The sequence below is a fragment of the Phaethon lepturus genome, unplaced genomic scaffold, assembly GCF_000687285.1.
Source record: "Phaethon lepturus isolate BGI_N335 unplaced genomic scaffold, ASM68728v1 scaffold39907, whole genome shotgun sequence".
In the NCBI taxonomy this organism is placed as follows: Eukaryota; Metazoa; Chordata; class Aves; order Phaethontiformes; family Phaethontidae; genus Phaethon; species Phaethon lepturus.
In genome coordinates this window covers 36,816-61,965 of record NW_010551870.1, presented here as the reverse complement: position 1 = coordinate 61,965, position 25,150 = coordinate 36,816, and the positions used below count along the sequence as shown (strand labels likewise).

Sequence of the window (25,150 nt, the reverse complement as noted above, 5' to 3'; positions counted from 1 at the left end):
TTCCTGCTGGAGCACTTCCTAATCTTAGCCCGGCCTCCTGTGTAACAGAGAGAGGAGCAGGATACACGCTTTCACACCCGCATGTGAAGAAGTGTTTGTCTTATTGTGTAATAGACCTAGTGTCTGTAATATACGGCATTCTTGCAATAAATACCATCTGTGGTTGTGAAATGCCCCTACTTCTACATTTTGAACTAGCCACAAAGGCCTTTTATTGCTTTGTATGTTTCTCCTTTGCTTCTATTGTCTGCTGTTACCAAAATTTCCAGGAGTTCAGAAGAAGCAAGGAGGGAATTGCAGTGAGAGCATGGGAGTCTGAGCGAGGAAGGCAAGTTTGGAATTAATTCTGCACATGACACCACTGAACACAAAAACGGTTGCAGAGAATCAAAATCCTCTGTAACAAATGGGAAGGTTACAAGCTCGAAAGATTGATAATAAAAGCTATGTCTTAGTGTGTTATTTTCTAAATATTTTCACAAGATTTTGATGTTGTTTCATGCTTCACATTAAATTGCAAAAGTGTTGTGAGGGTTATTTGGCCTGTATCAGCGTGTGAGTCATGAAGTTGGCTTTGTCTGGCTTGTGAACTGTGGGGGGGGACTTAAGGCAGAGCTATATTTAGGAGTATCAACTGATGTCAAACTGTGGAGCACTGCTAAACAACAGTGTTAAAGGAGCAGCACTGGATAGTTTGGGCTCAAAGTGTAGATTGTTTGTAGTGGTTTAACATTTAGTAAATAATTGGAAGAGCTGATGTTTACTAGAAATATTCTTCTGCAGAGGTTGCAAACTGAGCAGTGTGAGTCTCAAATCCATTTGTACTTATCTAGTAATAGCTATTCTAATTTAAGTGTCAAAACTATGAATTGAAAAGCAAGCATAGCTAAAACTTCTAGTTTCAGATTTCAGAATTTGTTATTACTAAAGAATGGTTTAATTCAAGTTATAGGTGGATGAGGGTAATGTTTGAGGTGCTGTTACCATTGATTGTTTGTCTGAAGATGTAGAACAGCTGATGACTTTACTTGGTTGTGTTTTGAAATTTTGGCATTGATATCTGGAACCAAATTTAGGTACCTTTTTGCATCTAATTATGACTAAAAGAAATATGGTTCTTTTCTAACTTTTCTTGCTCCCTACTACCTAATTCTCTCCAGTGAGGTCAGTTAATGCATTTGGGCAAAATTCAAGTCAGTGATTTGAAAAAATGAGAGGCTCCATTTTCCAAGGCTGCTCTTCTATCATAACTGTCATGGACTCTAGCTAGTGTTTTTTGTGGGGTTTTGCGTTTGGTAACCTTCCTTTGTGCAGGCATGTTTTGGTAGATAATTCACGTAATTTGATAGTGGGCCTTTTATATTGCCACCTCTGTGTCTGGGCCTGTCTGTGTGAAGACAGTAAGATTGCAGTGAATTTAAGGACTCCAGCTGAGACGTGAGTGAAAGCTTTTCCTTACAGAATGCAGAGATTTCCATCATCCTAATGAATTTGAAGTGGGCAGGATTTTCAAAGGCACTTGGTCTTGGTTTAAGCACACTATTGTTGACTTCAATGTAAGCAGACCTGAGCCAAGACAATGTACTGGTAGGGAAATAGAAAAAACATACTTGTTATTTATATAGTTGTTTAAGTTAACATATGGGGTATAAGTCAGTTTATCTGTTACTGTCATTTTAAGCTTCACTGGGGGAAGTATCATCATTGCCAACTTTGATAGAAGTGTGTTTCGGTGACTATTTGGATTTCTGAAACATAGTATTGAGCAACAAATATTCATTTAAATACTTGGTCTTTTCCAAGTGTCATACGTTAAGATTTGTACAAATCATGCTTTATGCATTATTGAAGTATTGGGTCAACCACTGTGAGTTTCATGACTGGGAACCCATTAATCTAAATGAAAATGTGAACCTTCTGTTAGTTCTTGTTGTATCAGTTATCGCACTTAGATGTCAGAAAGACATTCAGACCAATGCCCTGCTCTTTAGTCTGCTGGAGCTGTTGAAGACGGGGAAGTTGAAAGCACACGGGGTGAACTCTAAAGACAGCCTGCATAGTTCATTGATGCAAAGAGCTGTGTGTTGAGAAGCTTTCAAAATGACACCTAAAGTGTATGGGATCCTGATGGTTACGTTTTTTGGAGCTTTTGCACAAGAGACATGTTCAAAAAGCAAGCTCGCTGAGCAGTGGTACTAGCAAAGCCTGGATTCCTGTGGACTGGTGTCCTTAAATTCCTCAACTTCCCTCTGAGCTACTCCTATTGTGCAGTTGTGTGTGTCCCAGTTGGCCAGCCAGGATGCACATGCTGGTCACCAGGCAGCTGCTTCCAAGTGGGGTATGTAATGATCGTGTTTTGCTGGCCCTTTTTTCAGTGAGCTCACCAATTTTGGTCTCCCTTCAGTCCTTAGCCATTGATTTTACATAACTTGTGGAAACTTAATTATATCGGAACCCGCTCCTCTCTCTCGCTGGTAAACTTAGTGGAAGTTGACAACATGTTTAAAAGTTGTTGAGGGGAGACTGTGTGATTACAGGAGTTGCGTTTACTTTGGAAATGAGACTAAAAACATACTCAGTTTTTAACAGATTCTTTTGTGTACATAATCCCGTCAGGAAGTATGACATACTCCGTTGGAAGTGTTGCTTCTCAACCAAAAAAAATCATTTTAAGTAATCAGCCATTTTTAGCACAAATGCTTTTCAGTTTTAGTAGAAAAAGTTCATCTAGCCAGAACTCTTCCAAAGCATTTAAAGCTGATACCTAGCAGTGCAAATGGCCACATTTCTTTTGTTCAGAAAAGCAGCTGACTCTCTGTGTTTTAAGGTTTTGCTTTGTCTCGAAGCGGCGGCCGAGTCACTGCTGTTGCTTGTGGATGATACATGATACCGCATCTGTGGACTCTTCTGCTTAGTCAGCAAGATGTTAGCCAGACTGGTCTAGTTCCTGAGGGGGTAGTGGTGGGGCATGGGGACAAATTAACTAGTTTCAGGACCATGAGCTGTTAGCTCCACTTTCTACATGCACAGGAGGGGAAAAAAGATCCCTTAACTAGTTTTACAAGATACTGGCTGTTAAACCTATACTTCTGGTTGGCGCAATCATGCCATAGGAGTTTCACTGTAGTTAATATGTTGATTTGCCTTTTCTTGGACAATATGTCAGGAGTAGTGTGTCTTAGAAATGTATTAATGCTTTCTGATTTGAGGGAGTGAAAATTGGGTGAAAAGGAAAATTGGTGTTTTATTAGGTTAGTTTTACCCTGTTTATTTAGTACTGAATTGGCTCACCCAGAGACTGACAAATGCCAGTGCTGCTGCTGGGAAGCCAGAAGTGGGGGCAAGATTGCTGTTTTTGATGGCAACTGGCTGCTAGATCATCCTGGCTGCATTTGAGATGGTGTTCTTGGACTACCTTTTGCAGTGGGGTCTCTTTTCCTTTTATCCTGTAGTGCGAATGAAGCACTCCGTGACTGGTGCTGTTACTGTTGAAAAGGAAATTAAACACTAAGGATTTTCCAGATGTGGACCTTTAAAGCTCCAAGCTCCCTTCCCGGTGTCTTTTGTCAGTATGAGGCTCATGCCTGTTTTTAAGAAATGAAGGGAGCAGTGTTGGGGAGGTTATCATTGCACATAGACTGATGGGATGTAAATAAAATTAAATCTTACTAGTTACTTTTTTGCAAGGGGGGCATTAAAAATCAAGATTATTTCTATTTAATTTCTTTTCTCCATTTTGAAATAGATTTTCTCCATTTTGAAATCTCCATTTTAAAGCCCAATTCGATTATGTGGTCTTCTGCAGTAGTCTTAAGAATTCTCGTATCAGAATGATCTGTATGTTTTTTTCCCATCATCTTCTTGGCCTAGAGCTACTAAAAAATATTTTGCAATATATTAGGAAATCAAAGTTATATGGACTATGAATTACAGTAATAACCCAATGATACATTAACTGAAGCAGTCAGAAATCGGGGGGGAAATACCAGTCTTTTTTCCTTTCCTTTGGGGAAAAAAGGTTGGGGGGTTAAGGAATAGCAGTCTTGTGGTTTAGGTATATTTTTTTAATGTTTTTAAATAGACGTGATTTTGGTATGCTTAGCTTACACAGATGCAGACTGACAGAAATACTTAACATGAAGCTGACTTATAAAAGTCATTATTTAAATACAGTTTTAATTTTGTGGAAAAATAAGAAATTTTATTTATCACTGTGACAGTGATATCACTGTGACAGTGTTTTAACCAGAATAATGAAGGGCTTGAATAGCATTTTCTCCAGAATTTCATTATTTTGTATTTCTTAGGTCCTTTTATCAATGATTAATGTGTGTGTTTTGAAACAACTTTCTGGAACTCTGTCTTTACTTTCACTAAAAATTTTTTACGATTCTAGCTCAATTTTTTTTGATGTATTCGGAGCATTTCTCAGCCTTTCAATCTGAGATCAGTATTAATGGGCCAGTCATAGGTTTTTGTGTGCCAGTAATTTTTTTTATTATTATTATTTGAATGCATTTTCTGTTTATTTTGGAATTTATTTTGCAATTAAACTGGAGCACATGATAAATAACTCATTATCAGTACCTTCCTAGGCTGCTGATATAGCAAGTGTGTTTAAGACATCCCCTGTTCCCTCTCATGCCATCTGTTTCTGCACCCATTATGTCAGAGTCCTAATCTGAGGCATTGGAAATGTCCTTTCTTTTGTTAGAATCTTTCTTCTAATTAATTATTCCCAAAAATATTACTGCTTGTAACTACAAATGAGATATTTAAAGGTTTCTTTTAGCTTGAAGTAAAATTTTGTATTATTCTTTATCTTTCCTGAAAATTACTGTATTTATAATAAACATCAACTTCTGCAGACTATAGACTGAAGTGATCCATTATTCATGGCACTTCGGAACACTTCAGGCAACTTCCCAAGGCAACAAAATAAATAAGCAGAAATCACTTATAGGCAGATGTAATGGGGGCGGGGGAGAGGCGTTTGCCTTTAAGGGAGAGCATTAGGCATTGGGTCAGGTCTTGGAAAATTGAATTTTAATTAGTTACTTGCATGTCTCACATGTTAACAGGATAAATGGTCGATGACTCAGTAGGGTATTTCCCACAGGATATTGTACACATTTGGTAATTGGTGTGCTGCTTCTACTTGTGATGTCTGAAATATCCTAAAAACTGATTAGTCTGTCTTTGCGTTTACCTGATATATTGAATGATAAAGGCCTCATATTCTTTTTTTAACTGATGAAATGTTAATCAAGTATATTTGTGTTCTACGGTTAAACAAATTCTAAAATCCAGCACAAGGATGGACAAATTTAATGAGCTTTTAAACTAACTACCATTACCTTTTGTAATTGGCATTTCTAGTAGTAGATTCTAAATTCCCCATGTACCTAGGATATGTAGTGCAGAACTTGTAGCGATATGTCCATGTAGCTTTTTCTAGACCAATATGACAAAAGCTCCAAGACTTCTACAGATTAAAATTAATTCCTTGCAAGATCAGTGCCTGAAGGCCTCATTAATTTTACCACCACTTATAATTGATTCTGGGAAGTAACAGATGTTACTTACATTTTATAATCTTCAATTTAAGAAAACAGTATATACATCAAGTCTGCCCATTTTGGGGATACATTACTAAATCTGAATAAAATGTAAAATTGCATTTTCTTTTAATGGTCAGTTGGTTGTTAAACTGTGCTATAGCTAGTCTGATTTCAGAAGAAGTAGTTTGATGTTGTTGATCTGGTAGCTGAGATTAGTTATTTTGCTCTGCTATTTGGTCAAGAAATTAGAAGAATTCAGTTTGCTGTCGTGCTCAAAACCCCTAATGAACTTTAGATCTTCACTCGCATCTTGCCCTAAGTACTCTTATAAAAATACTAAACTATTGTATGGGTTTTTATGTCTTCCCAGTGTCTACTTAAAAATAAGTATTGAACTTTACTCAATTTTTAAATAGAAAGGCTTTGCCTCCGTCTCCTTTCCTCTAATGTTAAACACTTTTCATGCTCAATCTGATAGAGCACAATTGATTCAGTGGTTTTTCCTCTCAGCCTCCGGCTGCTGCCTCCCCCTTCCCTGTCTTTGGAAGTTCTATATACATTTCAATGCAGGTGAAATTTTAAAAATATTTTAATAAAGTGAGAAGTTATTGTTTTGATGAATACTTCCAATATATATTCTGTTCATGTTACAGACCTAACAAAATAGGATCCTATTTTAATACATTTCCAAAACTAAGCAGCTGTATACAGCTAACTGTATTAATGGTCGTCTTGCAAAAGAGTAGAATTATGATTGCTCTGCTTTTTCCTGATATAATTAATATGATATATTCAGTGAGCCAGAGAGGTTTATTTTAAAATACTTTGTGTTTTTGCCTCTTTAACTTCCAAAATATAAGGAATATAAACTATGTCTTTGCTAGAGGACTGCTGGAACATAGAGATTGTCTTGTTCTTCTACTACTATGAGGATGAAGGATCTTAGGTCTCTTAGTATTATGTTCCTTTTGCAAACTTAATTAGGTATTGATATCAATACTTAAACTAAAGCATTCTGCCAAGCACTTCAACGTTTTCTTGGGTTTTGTTGACATTTTTTCATGGACAAGACTTATTATCAGTTTATAATTATGTACAAAACAGCCTTATGAAGGGTCTATAGCCCCAACTTTTTCTGTCTTCTACAAGGCAGATGTCAACATTGTAGATGAAGTCTAGGAGAGTTTCAACATAGGAATTACAAATGAAAGAATTTTTTTTTTTTTTTTTTAATACTTTTCTCATTGAACCAGTAGAAAACATCAGTAGATGACTACCATGTGTTTATCTGTGGGACAAAGTAGGGAGGTTTCCTAGAAATATCCAGAGCTGCACCTGTGAGACATTTCTCATCTCCAAAAAATACATATTCTCTTTAGAGACCGTAGTTAATGCGCTATTGTTTGCAAGGCTTTCTTTTTCCTTAGAAGATTGCTGGGCAAAATTTTTTCTCTTGCATAGGATGTTCCATATGAATTCACCAGATCTGTTTTCCAGTACAGTATGCAATTTCATGGATTTGTTTACAAAAGCATGTTTACTACTAGTAGTAAAAACCCTAACAAATCAGCATTTCAAAGGACTTTTAGATTATCAAAGTTAAGTATGTTGAAACAACCATTCCTAAATTCCATTTATTTGGGAGAGCAACCGTGCTGAACTGCCTCTGAAGTTCTGGTAGTAATTTTTTAAAAAATTAAGTAAATTCAGATGTGTTGCTGTCAGGTTAAATAAAAATAATTTATTCAAAGTAATTATAAATCTAAAATTTGGTTTGTGTTTCAGAAACCCTTGAAGAGTTTTGTATGATGCTAAATGCTTTCCACATGCAGTAATGGAAGTATTAACGTTATGTATGGGCTAACTGAAGCTAGTTCCAGTGCCTATGTGGTCACATTGTACAAAGATCTGTCCACATATTTACTGTTGTTTGGTATCCCTGCTTTCAAATGATCTCAAGTTGAGCTGGTGTGTGGAAAGGAACTATAGTGTTTGGGCTCAGGCAAAATATATTATATGTATACTGCTAAGTAGCACTAACGTTTTTATAAAACCACAAAAGGTACTGTTCAGTGCCTTTATAAAGAACACTTTATAGTTAAAAAGATTAACGTAACTTAAATTGGAGTAAATTTTTTTTTTTTTACTTTTTTTTTGTGACGCTATGATGTCATTGATTTCATAATATATAAAGAGGAATAGAGAGGTTACAGATCTAAGCATGAACTTTCTAAGTCTCTGTGCTAAAATTAAGTTTAACTGTAAATATTTAAAAATCAGGATCATTTACTTTTGAACTCCACAAATTAGTACGGCATAACAGATGAAATAATTCTGTAGTATAAGAAAAACATCATTATCTGAAATACTTTAATCTTCTATATTTATTTGCTTCATTAAGCAGCTTAAGGAAATCAATATATCATTTTGTCTACACCTATTTGTAAACCCAGAAGTCAAATTTAGACTGTTGACTGATTTTTTTGTTTAATTCTGTTTACTTTAAGATAAATTTGTATTTTAGCAAACAAGTTCCTGACTCAGCTTTGGTGTTTGCTTCTTGACAAACACTGAATGGAGGTAGATCTCTATCCATTCACTTTATAATTTCAAAGATGTTACCATTTAATGTAAAGGTTTTTTTATAGCTTCCTTGAACTTGTAGTCTAGTCTGAGGGAAGCATAGGAAGGTTCATAATTACAATTGTCAACTCAATCACCAGTTAGGAAACATATGTTGTCATGCAGTCTAAGCACTTAATTAAATATATAGTACTTTTTTTCCAGAGACTCTCAGCGAAAGATAAATGATGCTTGTTTACTCATTATATATGTTTGCAATCCTCTTAGAAACTATAATCTTGCAATGGAAATTTTAGTGGAACATGCTATTAGATTGTATTATTGCTTTCCTTGCAGTTCTAAAAGCAGACAGTTTTGGTTTTTGAACTGCTAGTCTTTTTCCCAAAAGAACTCAGTGGGGCCTCCTAGCACTTTTTCATCTTCTACTGCTTGATGATTTGGTACTAAAGTATTGAGGTGCTTCTTGTACCAAAAGTGGCTTACTGCATTTAATGTCCTATCGCATGATTGTGTCCCTTAGGCACAGGGAATTTTGTAACAACATGATTAGTAATATGGCTGAGTTTACTGTCATCAGAAAGTTATGCTCAACTTGCCCTCAAACTGCTGTGAACCTAAAAGTAAAGTTTTACAATAAAAGCATAACTTAACACCTTTGTATTGAGGAACTGAAGTCATGTTTGTGCTTGTTGATCTCAAGCACGTATTTAGGTAGAACTTTTTTCTTTGAAACTCATGAAGAAGCTGGGGCAGAGACTTCTACAGCCTGTTGGATACTGGTCATTTTTAGAGATTGATCTCAAAAAACCACATGGGGGTAGAGGAAATGAAATACAAAAGAAAATGTTGAATTAACTTCTTCTGTAAAATGATTGGAAACTACTGAGAACAGCTGAAGTCTTGCACGTACTTTACAATATTCTGTTTTCCATAAATGCAGTTTCACTTGCCTCAGAAGCAAGTAAGAACAATTGAGGGGGAAGTGCACAATTACAGATGAGAAGAGGAGGCTCACCGGCAATCTGTGCTAACATGTGGTCTGTATTATGGAAAAAGTTGATGAAATCCCAGCTAGAATGTGGTCTGTGTCTTGATTTACATTCCCTTCCCTTCCAGAAACAGTTTCTAATATAGAAAGGTCAAGTTCTGCCCTCAGATGTCTCTGTGCAGTGCCCATGAGACTCAAGAGAAACATGCTTAAAATCTGAGGTGAAAAACTTACGATACAGGGGGGTTCTTAAGCCATAGTAGCTACTTGCCCAAAGTCCCTACAGTTACCATACTTTAATCCCAAGTAATTTGTAAAACATTTTAAGATTCCTCAGATATAAAGGGCATACTATTGTAACTGAGTTTAATCCTACCAAAAGCCATTTTCACCTTGCAAAATCCTTCTATTTTTCTTTTTTTTTTTTTTTTTTTTAATTAGGGATAGTAATGGAAGGATGGAGGCGGATGCTTAAAGTGTACATGGAGAGAGTGAACCAATATTAGTCACCCTAATAGGTAGCAGTGTGCTAATGGTATAATCTTTTCTAGGCTTATGCTAGATATTGGGAAAAGGAGAAATCTGTGGCTAGATGCGAAGGAGAGTGGTGACTGATACGGAGTTATTTGCATTAATTTTAAAATTATTTAATTTTGGCAAATACATTTTGCCTTTCTGTTTGTTTTAGCTGGCTTTTAGCCTATTTGCTTTAAGGAGAAACTGGAAACATCTAAGAGCGAATCATATTTTTAAGGTGGATTTGTGAATTTATTTTCTCATACGTGTTTTTTGGAGCACCTTTTAAAAATACTTCTTTTCAAATGTCCCTCACTAGGGAGGAAAAAAAAGTACTTGTATTGCTGCCCAAAGAAAATTATAGAGGTCTTAGTCTGTTTGTACACTCCCTTTGAAACAAAGGGCACATGCTTGTTTTAGGATTTCAGATTGTGTAGAGGTACAGAAGTTTGCATCACACCTTTTACATGAATTACGAATGAGCTTGCATGGTAGTTCTTCACTGATACATAGCGCAGTGCATGGAGCATTTAAACCAGGAGGCTTCGCATATTGTAAAGTCTTAATCTTTCTAAACAAACAATGTTGATAAGAAATGATATATTTAAGTGGAGACAGAGCCTTAACTGGGAAGATTAACGTTAGCTTTTTGCTTTACTTAGTTCCTTACAGTGTTAGTCCAAAGCTTGACATGTCTCCATTCCAAAGCAGCCAAGGATTCTTAAGTGGTGATATAATCAGTGAGAGAAGATAAAGATGCACTGAACTAATGTGGTGAGGCTAATAACAATGTGGCAGAAGTTAAAATTTAAACAGCTGTCATTCTTCTTTGTTTGATTTTCACACTGCAAACTAAATTATTTCCTTATCTGTTAGAAGTTATGCATGGTGGCGGTGTCTGCTTCATTTTTTGCATCTTGAAAGGACACGAAATGCTAAATCTTTCTAGATCAAAGGAAAATAATTACATATATCTTGAAGTTGATCTATTATGTGTTCAGATGTTTATAGCTGAATTCAGCTGGAGGAGTATACTTTAGAGGCTGCAAAATTAGTGTCTAAGGTGTAGTGGTTACCAGCAAGACACAGCAGTGAAAAGTAAATGGAGGCTTGTCTTAAATCTCCTACTCCTTTTGAAAATTTCAGTCATGATGTTCTTATCTGTTTTTACCATTTAGTTTCTATCATGTGGTAAAAACACTGGTGATACAAGTAGGTATATACTTGATTTAATATTCTTATCTTCTAGGGCAAGTAATAGAAAGTAGTCAACAAAAGAAGGACCTTTATGAAGCTGACATTTCTCCATCTGTGTAATAATTCTCCCTGATGTATACCATAATTTGGTCTACTTTAAATGACAAACAACCAAACTTGGAAGGTCTTCCTTAAGACCATTAAAAAAAGCAGAGGCTTTTAATGAGTTCCTTGTCTATTAAGAGGAAGTCTTATTTTCAACATACAGATTGACGATTACTGTTGACATAACAACTCGAATACTTTGAAATATGTTTAGTGTTGGTCACTGTGAATGATTTGTCAGAGTAATCTGAATATAGTCTATGAAGTAAGCAACTGCTTACGTTTCTATAAATGTGGACTATACTGAATATATGCTAGCAAAAATCAGTTTGATAAACAATTATGTGTAGGATTGGCTTCTTTAGGACAAGAGAGATAATATGTAACCTTTTAAAATTATAACTCCACATAATATTTGAAGTCTTGCCTGTTTCTTTTAAAGATGGTATCAAGTTCATAGAACTAATGCTACTCGGTATGTTTCTGTCTGAGTGTTAAGCTTTGTAAAATGTACCTTTCTTTCGGTGACGTCCTTGGCACATAGACAGAGCCCAGGAGAGTGGTATTTTTCAGAGTCTGTTATTATTCAAGTCCAGTTGAGTTCAGGCACTGTGTTTCTTTATTGACCAGTAGTGTGTGGGAATGCTTTTGCAAAACAAAAATATTGTTCCGCTGTAGGAGCAAAGCATTTAGATGACAAATTTAAGAAAAAAAAAATCTAGTCTCCTATCTCATCGCCACATATCAAATCTCATATGGTATCCCTTGGTAGGCCTGACGTTTAAGCATGGGTAACTTGCTTTGCTGTTCTCTACACTGTAATCCCCTTAATCTCAACAAGACCGTGCACAAGAAAAAAATATAGTAGTAGATATGGCTATTTGCCTTACATTACAAAATCTGTAAAGGTGATTTGACCCTTGACTGGGTAGAAAAGGCTTTGCTACCAAGTACAGTGTTAGAAGTAGTGTTACACAGCAAAGTATGTGATATTTCTAATAAGGAGTTTTTAATAAACTCTTGTGTGTTTGAAGTTTACACACTCCCCTGAACAGTGAGAATTCAGCATTTTTTTTTGTATAGACATTAAGTGACACACCACAAGCAGAGTTAATAAAAAGCAGCAGTTTCCTGATCAAGTTAATACTCAGGTTTAAAAATCCCTATAGACATTTTAAACTCCAGCTTCTCTTAAAAAATAAAAATAAATAAAAGCAATGTACAACAAACTGCCTACTGGTGTGCATGTTTGTTTGTGTGACAGACTGCATACTTTGTAGACTAGGTTGTTTTTTGAGAGGTGATTATTCAAAAATACTTGCAATACATTTTAATATTTCATTCTCTAACCTTAAACAAAAGAGCAGTAGTTTGTCTCACTTCTCGCCTTCCTTGCTTAAGCAGTTTTTTCTCATCTTTGGTTCCTTTCTTTTTGAAAATTATTGTACTACAAAAAGAAAACTATGTATGTTATAATGATGTCTTTCTTCAAGGGCTGAACAGGACAAAAACAATCTTAAAATGGGAGGCATATTTATAAACTTCATTTTGGAGTGGCTTTTCTAAGTCCATTCAAATAGTTAACGTCTCAATATACATTTGAGACACTGTAAATTTCAGTGAGTTTAAGATTGATGTGTCAGCATCATAGTAGAATTTTTCCATTGACATGTCATGTGGTACTTTGGAATTAGTTATGTTACATCTTCATCTAATATTATTCAGAAAATACATGAGTGGTTACTTGCTCATAGTCATATTGTGCAAAAAAAGTGTCCAAGAACCTTTAATATTTATGGATTTCTTTGGCCAATATTCGTTACTAAGAATTTGCACATTAAATAGATTCGTCAGGGCTAGATGCTGCTCTATGCTAGCACACACAGTGAAGCAATTGAAGTGTTCAGGTTGTAAGCGTAACATTTTCATGAAAACTGATGGATTTTGTTATTTGTAATGTATTAGTGTTGCCAGACACTAGTATAACTCATGTATTTTTAACCTCAGAAGTGAGACAAAAGAGCAGAGAGCTTTAAGTTTTCTTCATGGTAGTCAGAGTACAGTAATGTGTCTTAAGAAAAGAGTGAGTCTATCTGAAGTAAGATTTGGTAACTTGATTTCTCCGGTTCACATTACACTGTGAAAAGAAGCTGTTCACCTCCCACTCTAAATCATTTTCCTTTTACCAGCTGGAGAATATCAGAATAAAATGGACCCATCCCTTTTCTCAGTCCCTGGTGGTGATGATGATCCAGCATTTGTTTTTCATTCAAACCACATGTTGAATAAGTGAAAAAGAGGAAATACATGCTGGTCATAGGTCAGGTGCGACACAGAGTTTATGCAGATTTATTTTCTTTGTAGCATCTGCTGTCCTGCATTTAAAGCTGCTGAATGTTGTTCTGCTTCCAGTTATTTTGAGGCAGGTTTTCTTCAATAGTGACATTTCAGGTTTTGGCATATCCTACTGGCCAAACATTCAGCCGTCAGAGCTGTAGAAACAGCCTGATTCTGCAGATAACTACAGCAGACTGGCTTTTCAGAACTTAAACTCCATCATGATCTCATAGGGTGGAAGCTGACCCTCTTTGCTTCTGGCCTCAAATAAAGAAGACTAAGCCAAAAAAGAACATGGAAAAGTATTAGGGTGATAATGGGGAGCTGGGGTTACGAACTTCTCTGCTTATCGCTACTTGGGCATATAGGAGAGATTGAGGAGGAAGGAGCATGAATATACTATAATCTAGGGATTGCAGATTTAAATTTTTAAGCAGGTGTAGATTATGAGCTAAAGGTTTCAGTTTTCTTGTAATAAGTTACATGTGCATTTAATTTATACTCCATTAGAAGTACTGCAATGCTTATTACTTGCAGTTGAAGGAGAATCAGGAAAAGTGACTGTATATCTCAATATCAGCTTTATTTGTTTTCTTTATTACTCAAACACTTCTACTAGTGTCTTTATAGCTCTGACTAAATTATGAATGATGTCCTGTTTGGTTAGGAATTTGAGTGCAATAATTTCAAATTCTCTTAAATATGCCAGCCAGCCAAGACTAAATAGGCATTTACAGCAGCTATTTTGAAGATTTATAGCTAATATTTTTTTCTATATTTTTTCTTATCACTGCAATTTAAGCTTAGTTTTCTCCAACTTGCCAGCATTATAAAATATATTAGGATTAAAATTAATAGCTTACTGTGTGATAAATTGAATTTTACAAGATTCACGTTGCAGAAAAGGGGAATCCCAAATGGGCATAAGGGAGTTGCAGGGGGTGGGGAGGAGAAAAAAAATGCATTTTTCACAATAAGAATAATTAAGCACTGGAGGAGCTTTGCCAACAGAAGCTGTGCAGTCTCCATCATTACAGGTTTTAAAACTTGACTGGACAAGGTGCTGAGCAACTTGATCTAACTTTGAAGTTAGCCCTTCTTTGGGCTGGAGGTTGGACTAGATGACCTTTAGAGGGCTCTTGCAGTCTACATTTTTCTAAATTTAAACCGCCAAAAATAAGTCTGAGCTGTACAAAGAACTGGACATACTAGAAGGGAAAAAGGTCCTCATGTCCTTTCTGTTCTTCAGCATTACAAACATGCCTTTTTAAAATACAGAGGGAATACGATGGGAACTGTGAGACTAAATATTGAATGTCACACCAGAGACTTGAGTAACCAGATTATGCACAAATATTTTAACAGATACTTTATATGAACAGTGAAGAATTTTTGAATCTGATTTTTGTCATTAGAATAACTTCAGCTTTTTTTAGCTTGATGATCATGTCTTTAGTCTCAGTTAATATGACAGTGAGTGATTTGTTTTTTGTTGTTTTGCTTTTCTTTTTCTAATTTGTATTAGGCATAGGAGGCCTGCAAGATTTTGTGCTAAAGTCTGCAACACTGTCAACATCGCCAGCTTGTCCACCATTTACACCTCTCAACTTTGAAGCTACACCAATTGTGCGGGTAGCTGTTGAACCAAAACATCCAAGTAAGTTTAAAGGAGAACGGAGATAGTAATGCAAATTCAATGTGGTAGCAATGCAGCTTCCCACCCTTAGTGATTTGGCAAGTTTATGATCTATCCACTGAATCAGAGGCTGACCCAGTATAAAACGAATATATATGTTGCCTAGAGGGCCATACTTTATTGTCCATGAGCTGGCTAGCTCATGTCTCAGTAGATGAGATACAGAAGACTTTGTTGTGCCCTTTATGGTCAGACTTAGGTGTTCCACAAGTAAGACAGTATGTGATACTAAAGGTTCAGTATTCCTTGGGTTTTTCATTTCTGCTGACATTCTTTTACCCTATATTGTTAAGCTTATGGTACAGATTTGCAGTACTGCTTCTAATGGACACCCACCCACCTGTATACCCCAGAGAGTAATGTATCTCTGGCTATATTTGCATTTCAGCCCAATTTCCATTTCTTGTTGTAATGTTAGTAGAACCAAAATAACTGGCTTTCTATTCACTTACGAAGTGCTCCAACACTGAGGTTACATTTTTTTTAGAAAGTGCTTGGACAGGTTAGCAGCTATTTGTCCCCTGTGTGTGAATAACAGATAATCATATATTGCACATCCTGCATTTGTTAAAGCAGTTTCGAAAGTATTGGAAATTACTGATTCTACTAAATGTAGCATTAAGTTGAAAATGTTAAAGGAATGTGATTCTAGAACTACTGACCGATTTTGGGGCAATTTTTTTCCCTTAAGGGAATGAAGCTATGTCATTCTTACACCATTGCTTATTTTTTCTTCCGGGTTAACTTCTGAATCTATGGTTTGAACTAAGTTTGTTAGAGGGACAGAAGCTTCAAAGGTAGCTACACTTCCAAAAGTCTCCTGAAAGTCAGCTGCTTCTTGCAATAACAGGACGACAAGCAAAATTTGGCCGTTGCAGGCTCAGCTTGGAAGCAATCAACTGTCCAGTGAGCTGCATGTAGTCTTGAGGTGGCACTAACACATTGTCACATGTGGGTTCCTTGAATTTCCACAGCAAACATTCAAAATTGAAAATTGCATCTGCTTATTTGGAAAAATTACTGAATTAAATACAAATTATTTCCCGATGCGTATTTTACAAAATTACTGCATGTTTTCACATTCATGTCAAAATCTTCCTGTATGGTTACCATAAGCTCTAAAAGAAAAAAAAAACAAAACTAAACTATTTATCCCTCTCAAAGGGCTTAAATGCAGAAAAAAGTTGAAAGTCTTTGTTCAACTGTATTGGCCATGTGAACTAACACTGTATTTTTTTTCCACTTTTTGTTTATTTTTATGTCTGGTTTTCAAGGATACTTTATACCCTTACAAGCTTAGCATTAAATATACAATATCATGTTTCTTTTAATAGTCTCCAAGTGAATGAGAAGTTTAATGTCACTCTTCCTTCTGAATATGAATATGCATTCCTAGAAAGCTTGTGGGTATTCTTTACCCCATATGTAAAATAAGAAAAAGGAATCATAATTAATTTTTAAAAATTCTATTAATTATGAAAGGCTGCTGACACGAGGTGTTTATGCATAGCTTTGATGTAATCTAGCCAAATTTGACTCAGCTGTGGTCATTCATTCTCCATTAACTTTAAGGCAACTCTTTTTAAACACCTTCATTTTAGGGACAGATGTGTTTTGTTGCACTGAAAAGCTCTCACATTCCTGATTTTTTTCCTTTTTCAGGTTGTAATAGCATTAAAGCTTTTCAGTGCCTTCCAGCTAGTTTAAATCATTCCTGTGCTTATTATTCCTGTGCTTGACTATTATGACTTCTAAGTAATCCATATGCAATAATTTTTGCTCTTATTTTAGTAAAGTTAACATGTTATTATTTATGTCTTTGGAGCATTTTAAGCATTAGCAATTTACAGGTTGCCAAACTCAGCCATGAAAAATTGCAAAGAAATAGTTATTTACTGAAAGATGACTTTAAACAAATGTAATAAATAAGAAAGGTTCTCTCTCTCGATAATTTCTGAAAAAGAGGAGGGAAATCCTGAAATTTTAAATCACTTCATATCAGTAACATTCAATTTTTTTAATGAATTATGAGCTCTTTATGAGCTGTATCTGTACTTAATCGTATATAGGAAGCAAGATAACATAGTCACAGTCAATAGCTAGCTTGGTATACTAAACCTATTGTAAAACAATGTTAAAAAAAAAGTGCAATCCATTCAAATGTGTACCATGGTTATGATTGTGTAATATGAATTTTATCATCAGTACATAAATTCTTGGTGACAAATTATGAGTATAGCTTATGTCTTCAGTTGCTGCTCGTAAACCGTGTCACTCTTTGTGACTCAGACTTTGTGACTTCGTGACTCAGCAGAAATTCAGCCCCAGAAAGGCCTCAGAACTTAGCTGAAAGTTTTTGAGTATTCCTAAAATACGTATTTGTGTTTAGATTTCCATGAAAATGAGTGTTACTATTTCTCACATTAAGTATATCCTACTTCAAGTATTCCTTCTTCAGTATGGCTTTGTTAATAATACCTTATTTTGCCAGGTGATATGCCTCAGCTGGTCAGAGGAATGAAGCTTTTAAACCAAGCTGATCCATGTGTCCAAGTTTTAATCCAGGAGACAGGAGAACATGTGCTAGTGACAGCAGGAGAAGTTCATCTTCAGCGTTGCTTGGATGACCTGAAAGAAAGGTTAGAGGGGCAAGGAGGAAGAAATATTTTTAGTTCTGTAGGTGTCTGTTCTATTTCTTTGTCAGATGCATATCTTTGATTTATATTCTGGTAAAGTAGAAGCTTTGTCCACCAACGGTTTTTACCATTGGATCATAAATGTACCTTTTTGTAGCAATAAAATTACCTGCAGGTGGGCAGAAGCCACTAGTTCATCACTTTTCTACATCTTATACACCTTTTGGGCACTTTTCTAGAAATGATAAATTGCAATAGGTTCAGGAGTCGAATTAAGAATGTAATGCACCATTTGTACAAAATAAATGTGAGGGGAATCATGTCTGATAAATGAACTCCCAAAAATTAGAAAGCAACAAGACCAAAGTTTTATGTGCACACTCTATCCTGTTCCTTTGCTCTTCACATTTATTTCTTTTTTTTAATGTTAATCTGTTCTGTATTTATGAGCAGTACATTCTGCAAGCATAAATGCATACGTTTAGTTTCTTCTAATGTTTCTTCAAATGGTAGAAGAACGATTGTCTGAAACAGTACTTTCCTATAACTTCATTTACTACAAGATCTCTGGTACTTCTGTCCACATGCATTTACTGTCATTTTCTCTCTCAACCAAAAAGCAAACCTGATTTTGTGGGGCAGGATTCTGATCTTGGCATCTGTGATAATTGTATCAACCAAGTTTTGAAGAGTTGACGTTTTGGGAGTAATTACAGAAACTGAGGAGGTTCTGTTGAGTTGAAACTACACTGTCTTTGTCAAGATTTTAATCAAAACTTTCAAAAGGCACATATTTAATTTTAGCTTTCCCAGTGTGTGTTTAGAAAATTATGTTCTATTGATACTTATTGTCAAAGATGTGAAGAGACATGGAAACAAATAAAGGATCAGTCATTCATGTTTATCTAAATGATTAAATATGGATGTTCTGCTTAATTTCCCTAAATTTATTTTTATTCTTTCTTCCTAATTAGCTGTTTTTGAATAGAGTAATAACTTAGACCTTTTAACTTTGAACATTTTATTTTCTGCATTTTACAATGGAAATTTTTAGAACTTTCTGTCCAAAGAGTACTGCAAATACTAAGCATAAGGGCACTAAATTACCCTGTTCAGAATGAGAAATGAAGAGAATGAAGATGGTGGTGGTGGCATGGAGTTTTTTTGGTTTTTTTAGTATAATACAAGTGCATGGAAAAATGGCAGAAAGGATAGATCTCCTGGGTTTGAGTCCCATGGAAATAAAGCTTACAATTACATTTGCTTTTCTCTGCAACTTTTTTATCACGCTCTTAAAATTTACCAGAACTTAAGAAATTTTGGTTAGTCCTTTTGTTGTCGTTTAGTGAACCTGCTCAGTCCTCATGAGTGGTTAAGAAGGATACACAACTCTGAGCCTATCAGATAAATGTAATAAATCATTCTTCCTTTTTTCTTGCCATCACTCACAGCATTTGATATGCCTAAAATGCTTCAGCTGACTTGAAAGCATCACTTTATATCATGAAACTGTTACAATACTGGTTATCAGACCAAAGGGCAAAATTGTTCCTGTTAACTTAATGCTAGTTGCCTCAGTAAAGCAGTGCTTCACTTTCATTTTCTGTGGTATAACCCTTGGCATTTTTTATTCATGCTTACTGGCAACAAAAATCCAGACACATTCCTAGCTTGAGGGGTTTTTTTTCTTTAAGTTGCGCTTTGCTTGGAGTTTAGCCTAATAAATCTGGTTTAGAGCAACTTTGATGCAATGATTTGTACCTCATATGAAGGCTTAGTGCAGGGTTTAATAAAGGGGGTTTTGTAAATACCAAGACTACAAATCACAGAGAAACAGAGATAACGTTACTCACCACTGTTCCCAGATTTGTGAAGTATTTCAAATAAGTTGCTTTAGAGCTTCTAGGTCCATGTAGTCCACAGCGCAAAAGACAGAGCCTTTGGTTGTTTCTCAAGGCTCATATGATATAGATCAAAACTGATGAGTTACTTAGAGCTGTGTTTGCTTGGATATCAGTACCTATAATTTGAGATAGTTGTGGTTGTTTTATTGCAGGCAGCTATTCAGCTACTAGCTTTCAGCTGTAGGTACTAATGATTGGAACTGAGGCTTGATGCAAGTAGTGGCTATTCTAAAACTGATTACAGCAAAGTATTTCAGCTTTAGAATGAGAGAGAGCTTAAGTATAAGTGTTCCTGAATGCATTGTATTAGCCACACAGATGTCCATGCAATCATGTAAGTAATTCATCCTTTTAAGTCATGCGTACTGGAACATGATTTTTGTTAATTTTGTTTTTGAATGTAAACTAGAGCAGCATGAAAAACTAACTGCACCCCCTTTTAAAGAGATCAGTGACTTATCCTTATACAATAACTAACATTCTGTTTGTATAATAAAATAGTTCTATATAAACATTCATTAGCAGGAATGTTGTATAAATAAAGGTAAATAACATCTGTCCCTTAGAAACAGGTCATGCCAATTATGGTCTTGTTTTCTCCATGTGTTTTAAAAACTGAGCCTAATTCACATTGTATCAGACATTACTTTTATGCCTTCATACCCAAATGATAAACCAAAACCCACTGCCCATTGATCTGGTGCTACCTTGCTGTACCACAAGTTCTAATTGTAGCAGTGAGATAATTACCAGAAGAATATAATTTTTATAGTTTATATAGCTAGAAAAAGCTGTGAACAGATCTTTGAAGACACAGGATTACCATTTTACCAGTGGTAGGAATGTGTCATTTCCAAACAAGGTGTTTCCTGGGAGATTTTGCTATTTTTTTTCCCCGTCGGATGAGGTGAAAAATACACGCTATTTTCCAGGAGAGATGGGAAGCTTTCAGCATTCCAGTATCTTCAACAGAGTTAAATCCTGAATATATTTGAACAAAATGCAGATTATGTACACTTAATAAACGTGCATTTCACAGCTCTAAAAAAAGAGGGTTTTGCCATGGTGTCATTGGCAGTTTTCAGCTCCTGTGATTACAGTAAACAGATAAAACACCATACAAGATATTTTGAAGTATTGAAGTTGTACTTGAAGATAAAATAGGTGATCCTTTATGATTAAACATATGGATGTTTATTAAATATGTGAAAGAGCTAACAAATCTGGGATTTCCTAGCTGGGTGGTAAAATAACACATTGGCATACTCAAAGATGTGAAGCTTTTACTTTTAGAGCATCTTACTTACTAGTAATTAATTTTCCTCCTCTTGTGAAATACCTTTTAAAGTGTAGTCAAAGTTTTCCTGCAGAGCACTCACTTCAAGACAAATAATTAATAAATACAAACTAGTCTGAAAAAAATTGCTGTTGGTTAATAGCATTGCTGCGAACAATATATCAGTTCCTTAACAATCATGCTTTATCATTGTTATAAATCCTAATACTGCAGTATTGAAACTTCTGTCATTCTGTCTTATTGTGGTCTGCTGTACTTGTTTTTTCCTAAATGTTTTTATTTCCAACACAGGTTTTCTTCACTGCGTAGGGTATTTCCCCACTTAGTTTAAAAGAAAAAAGAAAGGTTCTTAGGTTGTATCTTTCAACTCTAAACCCAAAATAATTCCTTTAAAAATTGCTAGCACTCTTGCAATGCAGACTATAAACTAGTTATAGTTAAACAGTCTGAACTGCATTGGTAAGATTTTTTTTCCTTTCTTTTGGTATGGAAGGAGACTAAAATCTTCACCTACATTATCATAGCCCACTTTATTTTGTGCTTTCTGTGGCCCTTTAAAGACAAAGATTGAATTTGTCTTTTCTTAATTAGTCCAAAAATAAGATTCATCCACAGCACTGAAAATCTGTTTGTTTTCTTCTGTTAGGAAATTTTATTGTCTTTGAAAAACTTGCAATATAAACTCTTCTAACAAACTGAAAAGTGTTTAATGGCCTGACATAATAGGGTTTTCTGGTATAGAATGTTGGTTTAATTTTTGTCTGTAGTTAAAGGTCAATTTATTTTAATTATCTCCCATAGTTTCTTTTGGTTATGTTTTCATTTTGTATAAAGCTGTACTCACATAAGTAACTTTATTAAAAAAAAAAAGAGTTAATTTTCACTGAAGTGACTGTACAATATAAAGGTACTTGGGATGTATGAGGGACAGGGATTGTGTTTTGCTTTAGAGCAAAGTAAAGACTGCTACTAATGACATGTCTATACATTAAATAAGTATCTGGCATATTTCTGTAACCAGTGTGTCCCTATCTGGTGATACTCAGGAGCAGCTATTTCACTTGAAATTTGTTCCCTTCTTCAAGCCAACTTAAAGGCATTGCAGTGTAGGCAGTCATTGACTTCTCCCTTCAGAAGAGCACCTTGCACATTTACATTTGTTAGGAGATCTCATCTATGCATGATTGTTTAGGTTTGCGAGGAGGATAGTGGTTAAGGCTTCCACTAGCTAAGCACAACATGAATTCACCAGGGGCTTTTTTCCCCTCCGTTGATGCTCCTTCTGCTTCTGTGCTGCCGTGCTAGTTTCATGCACGTGGGCAGCACGGTATTGTGCACAGATTGGAGTCTGCTGTGCCAGGAGTATGGAGAAGACAGGAGTATCAGCTCTGCAAGTGGTCGTAGCTGCAAAGAGAGTACTTGATCTGAACCCACAAGGTTACAGAACCATGGCTGCACGCTTCTTTACAAAAGCCTGGTTAGCTTGCCCAGTGCTTCATCTTTTCAGAGCATCCCGCTGAACGAACAGAGGTACTGGTTCAAATCAAGTGTCCATCTTGCTCAGTATCATGTCTGCAGCAGTGTGGCCTAGAGCACATCTCTGGGGAAGAGTAAAAACAGAGTAACTGTAATGCTTTCCTGGGCCTTAATCATTTTCAGTTCAGGGCCTGTTGCGGTTTGGTTGTCGGTTAATTCTGATCAGTCTTCCCCAGGCCCCTCATGATTTTGTAGACCTTTATTGTATCCTTGAAACACCTGAAGGCTGCTTGTACTTTCATACCTTTGATCGTCCTTATTTTCATTTTCTTCTAGTTCTGTTATATCTCGTTTGAGGGGAGAAAACAACAGCACATAGTTGCCAAGACGTGGGTGAAATGGTGATTTACACAGAGGCACAGCAATGCTTTTTCTTCTATTTTTTTAAGCTCCTTTCCAAATCTTTCTGAAGACATAAAAGGCAGTGCTTCTTTTTTGAAGTATCTAACTCTTTTAAGAGTTTGAGTTTGAAGTGCATTATCTAGTAATCTGTGTTGCAATCAGATTTATTCATGAACATATGTTCCATGTTAAGGCCATTGCCTTACCATCCCTGTCCTGTTGTCCCCGCCCCCCCCTTTAAAAAGTATTTTTAAAATTTTAAACTAATTCTTAAATTTCATTTTATAGGTTTGCAAAGGTACAGATTAGTGTATCAGCACCTATTATACCTTTCCGAGAGACAATAACAAGGCCTCCAAAAGTTGATATGGTGAATGAAGAAATAGGAAAACAGCAGAAAGTTGCTGTCATACACCAGACAAAAGAGGACCAAAATAAAATTCCTGAAGGAATTCAGGTCGATTCAGATGGCCTTGTTACAATATCTACCCCAAATAAACAAGCTACTCTCAGCGTAAAAGCAATGCCGCTTCCCGAGGAGGTTACTCGACTTCTTGAAGAAAACGGTGACTTAATTCGAACTATGGAGCAACTCAACACGTCTTTGAATGAAGATAAAAAAACCCATGAGATAAATCAGAAAACTCTTGATAGAATCAAGGAATTCAAACAAAAGTTGGAGCAAAATCTGCAGGGAAGAAAGTGGAGAAATGCTGTCGATCAAATCTGGTCATTTGGACCACGGAAGTGTGGGCCTAATATTTTGTTACATAATTTTGAGGGCTATAAAAGGTCTGTGTGGCAGTGCCTTGGGAATGCTGTGAAAGAAGTAAGTAAATACAGAGACTTTGACAACAGCATAGTAAGTGGATTTCAGCTGGCTACACTTTCAGGTCCCATGTGTGAAGAACCTCTCATGGGTGTCTGCTTTACAGTGGAAAAATGGGAAATGAATAAAGTTGGAGAGATGCTGTCAACTAGTAGTCAGAATTCAGGGGAATGTGATGCCATAGAACATGAACAAAATGAAGATACGACTCTAACCAGCAGTTGTACTGATGAAGTTTGCAGTATGAACGAACACCAGGACAGCAGTCAAAGTGTTCCAAAATCACCTGAGAAAATTAGTAAACACAAGGGAGAAATTTTACTTGCAGATTGTTACGGTCCCTTCTCTGGACAACTGATTGCCACCATGAAGGAAGCTTGTCGTTATGCTTTGCAAGCAAAACCACAGAGGCTTATGGCAGCAATGTACACATGCGAAATTATGGCTACTGCAGAAGTTTTAGGTAAGACAGACAAAATAAACCTTTGTCAATAATTTGCTTTCTGGTTTCCAAGGTGAGATTTTATAAATTAGACTGAATCAGAAAGTAGAACTTGATTAAAAGTTTTCTCTGAGGTTTTTTATAATTCTCCAGTAGATTTGTACAATGACTCTCATGCCTGTAATATTTATACTATTGTGAATGAAAATTTAGCATTCTTCTTGCTTATCTGAAGCATATGCATAAATAACAATGCTACATGTTTTTGGAACTGCAAGATACAAAATGTTGCCTTTTTATGAAATTCTTGTAATACCGACTTCAGTAAACAAGAATATCAACATCATGCTTCATAATTAAGCTTCAGTTCAATGAAGAGATGAGGAAACTTACCATGTTTGCACAGTCTTCATTAATGCCATTTCAAGATGTTTTAAGTTAATGTAATAATCAATATAGAAGTAAAATCAGGAAAAAGAGAGAATCTTAAATTATTGTTACAATCTGGTTGGTAGATTTTATTTTTTTCAGTGGCATCTGTATCCTTGTGGTATGCAAAGTTGCCCACTTTGTAAATCCAGTGCATACCAAATTTGTGTCGCTTACATTACCTTACTATTTACACCTACTTTTATGACCTACTTATAACACCTCTTAACTTACTCTGACATTTGTTCTTGGAGTTTTCCATGCTGAATCTGATCCAGTGCACCAAGATTTTCTTTAAAACTAACTTCCATTGCATTTAAGCTATCAGCAAATTTACTTTGGCTATACTACTCATGACAGAAATTATAGTATAGCCCACATAAAATAATTAAAGGTTTGGTTATTTTTTGTAAAAGTCTCAGCTGTTGTACACACAAGCATGACAGCAGTTAAACCAAATTAGTCTGAAGAGCAAAATTTACAGTTGTATGTAATGAAAAGAAATGCCTTTCAATGACCAATTATTGTGGACAGATGCATGATGCTGTTCTTTTCTGGAGGTACTCTTTAGCAGGCCTGGTAAAAAGTGTCCTGCAGTAAGCTTATTAGCACATTACCTTAAACTACAACTTACTATGACATTCAACTTCCGCATTTTTAAGCTATCTTTAATTATTTTTTAACATGTAAGAATGCCTATCAAAACTAGACTTTGCAGTGTTACACATTAATGTTCCAGGAGCATATTAGCA

At 35.7% G+C, this 25,150-nt stretch overlaps 1 protein-coding gene across 2 annotated transcripts in view; it reads left to right on the top strand.

Annotated features, from left to right (window-relative positions):
* EFTUD1 (elongation factor Tu GTP binding domain containing 1) overlaps positions 1 to 25,150 on the top strand; it is an 80,026-nt gene that overhangs the window by 37,518 nt on the left and 17,358 nt on the right. For both annotated transcript variants that reach the window (XM_010291058.1, XM_010291059.1), the window contains 3 exons: positions 14,813 to 14,944; positions 17,475 to 17,622; positions 22,987 to 23,990. In XM_010291058.1, the coding sequence (XP_010289360.1) occupies positions 14,813 to 14,944; positions 17,475 to 17,622; positions 22,987 to 23,990 (1,284 nt within the window). The remainder of the gene's footprint in view (positions 1 to 14,812; positions 14,945 to 17,474; positions 17,623 to 22,986; positions 23,991 to 25,150) is intronic.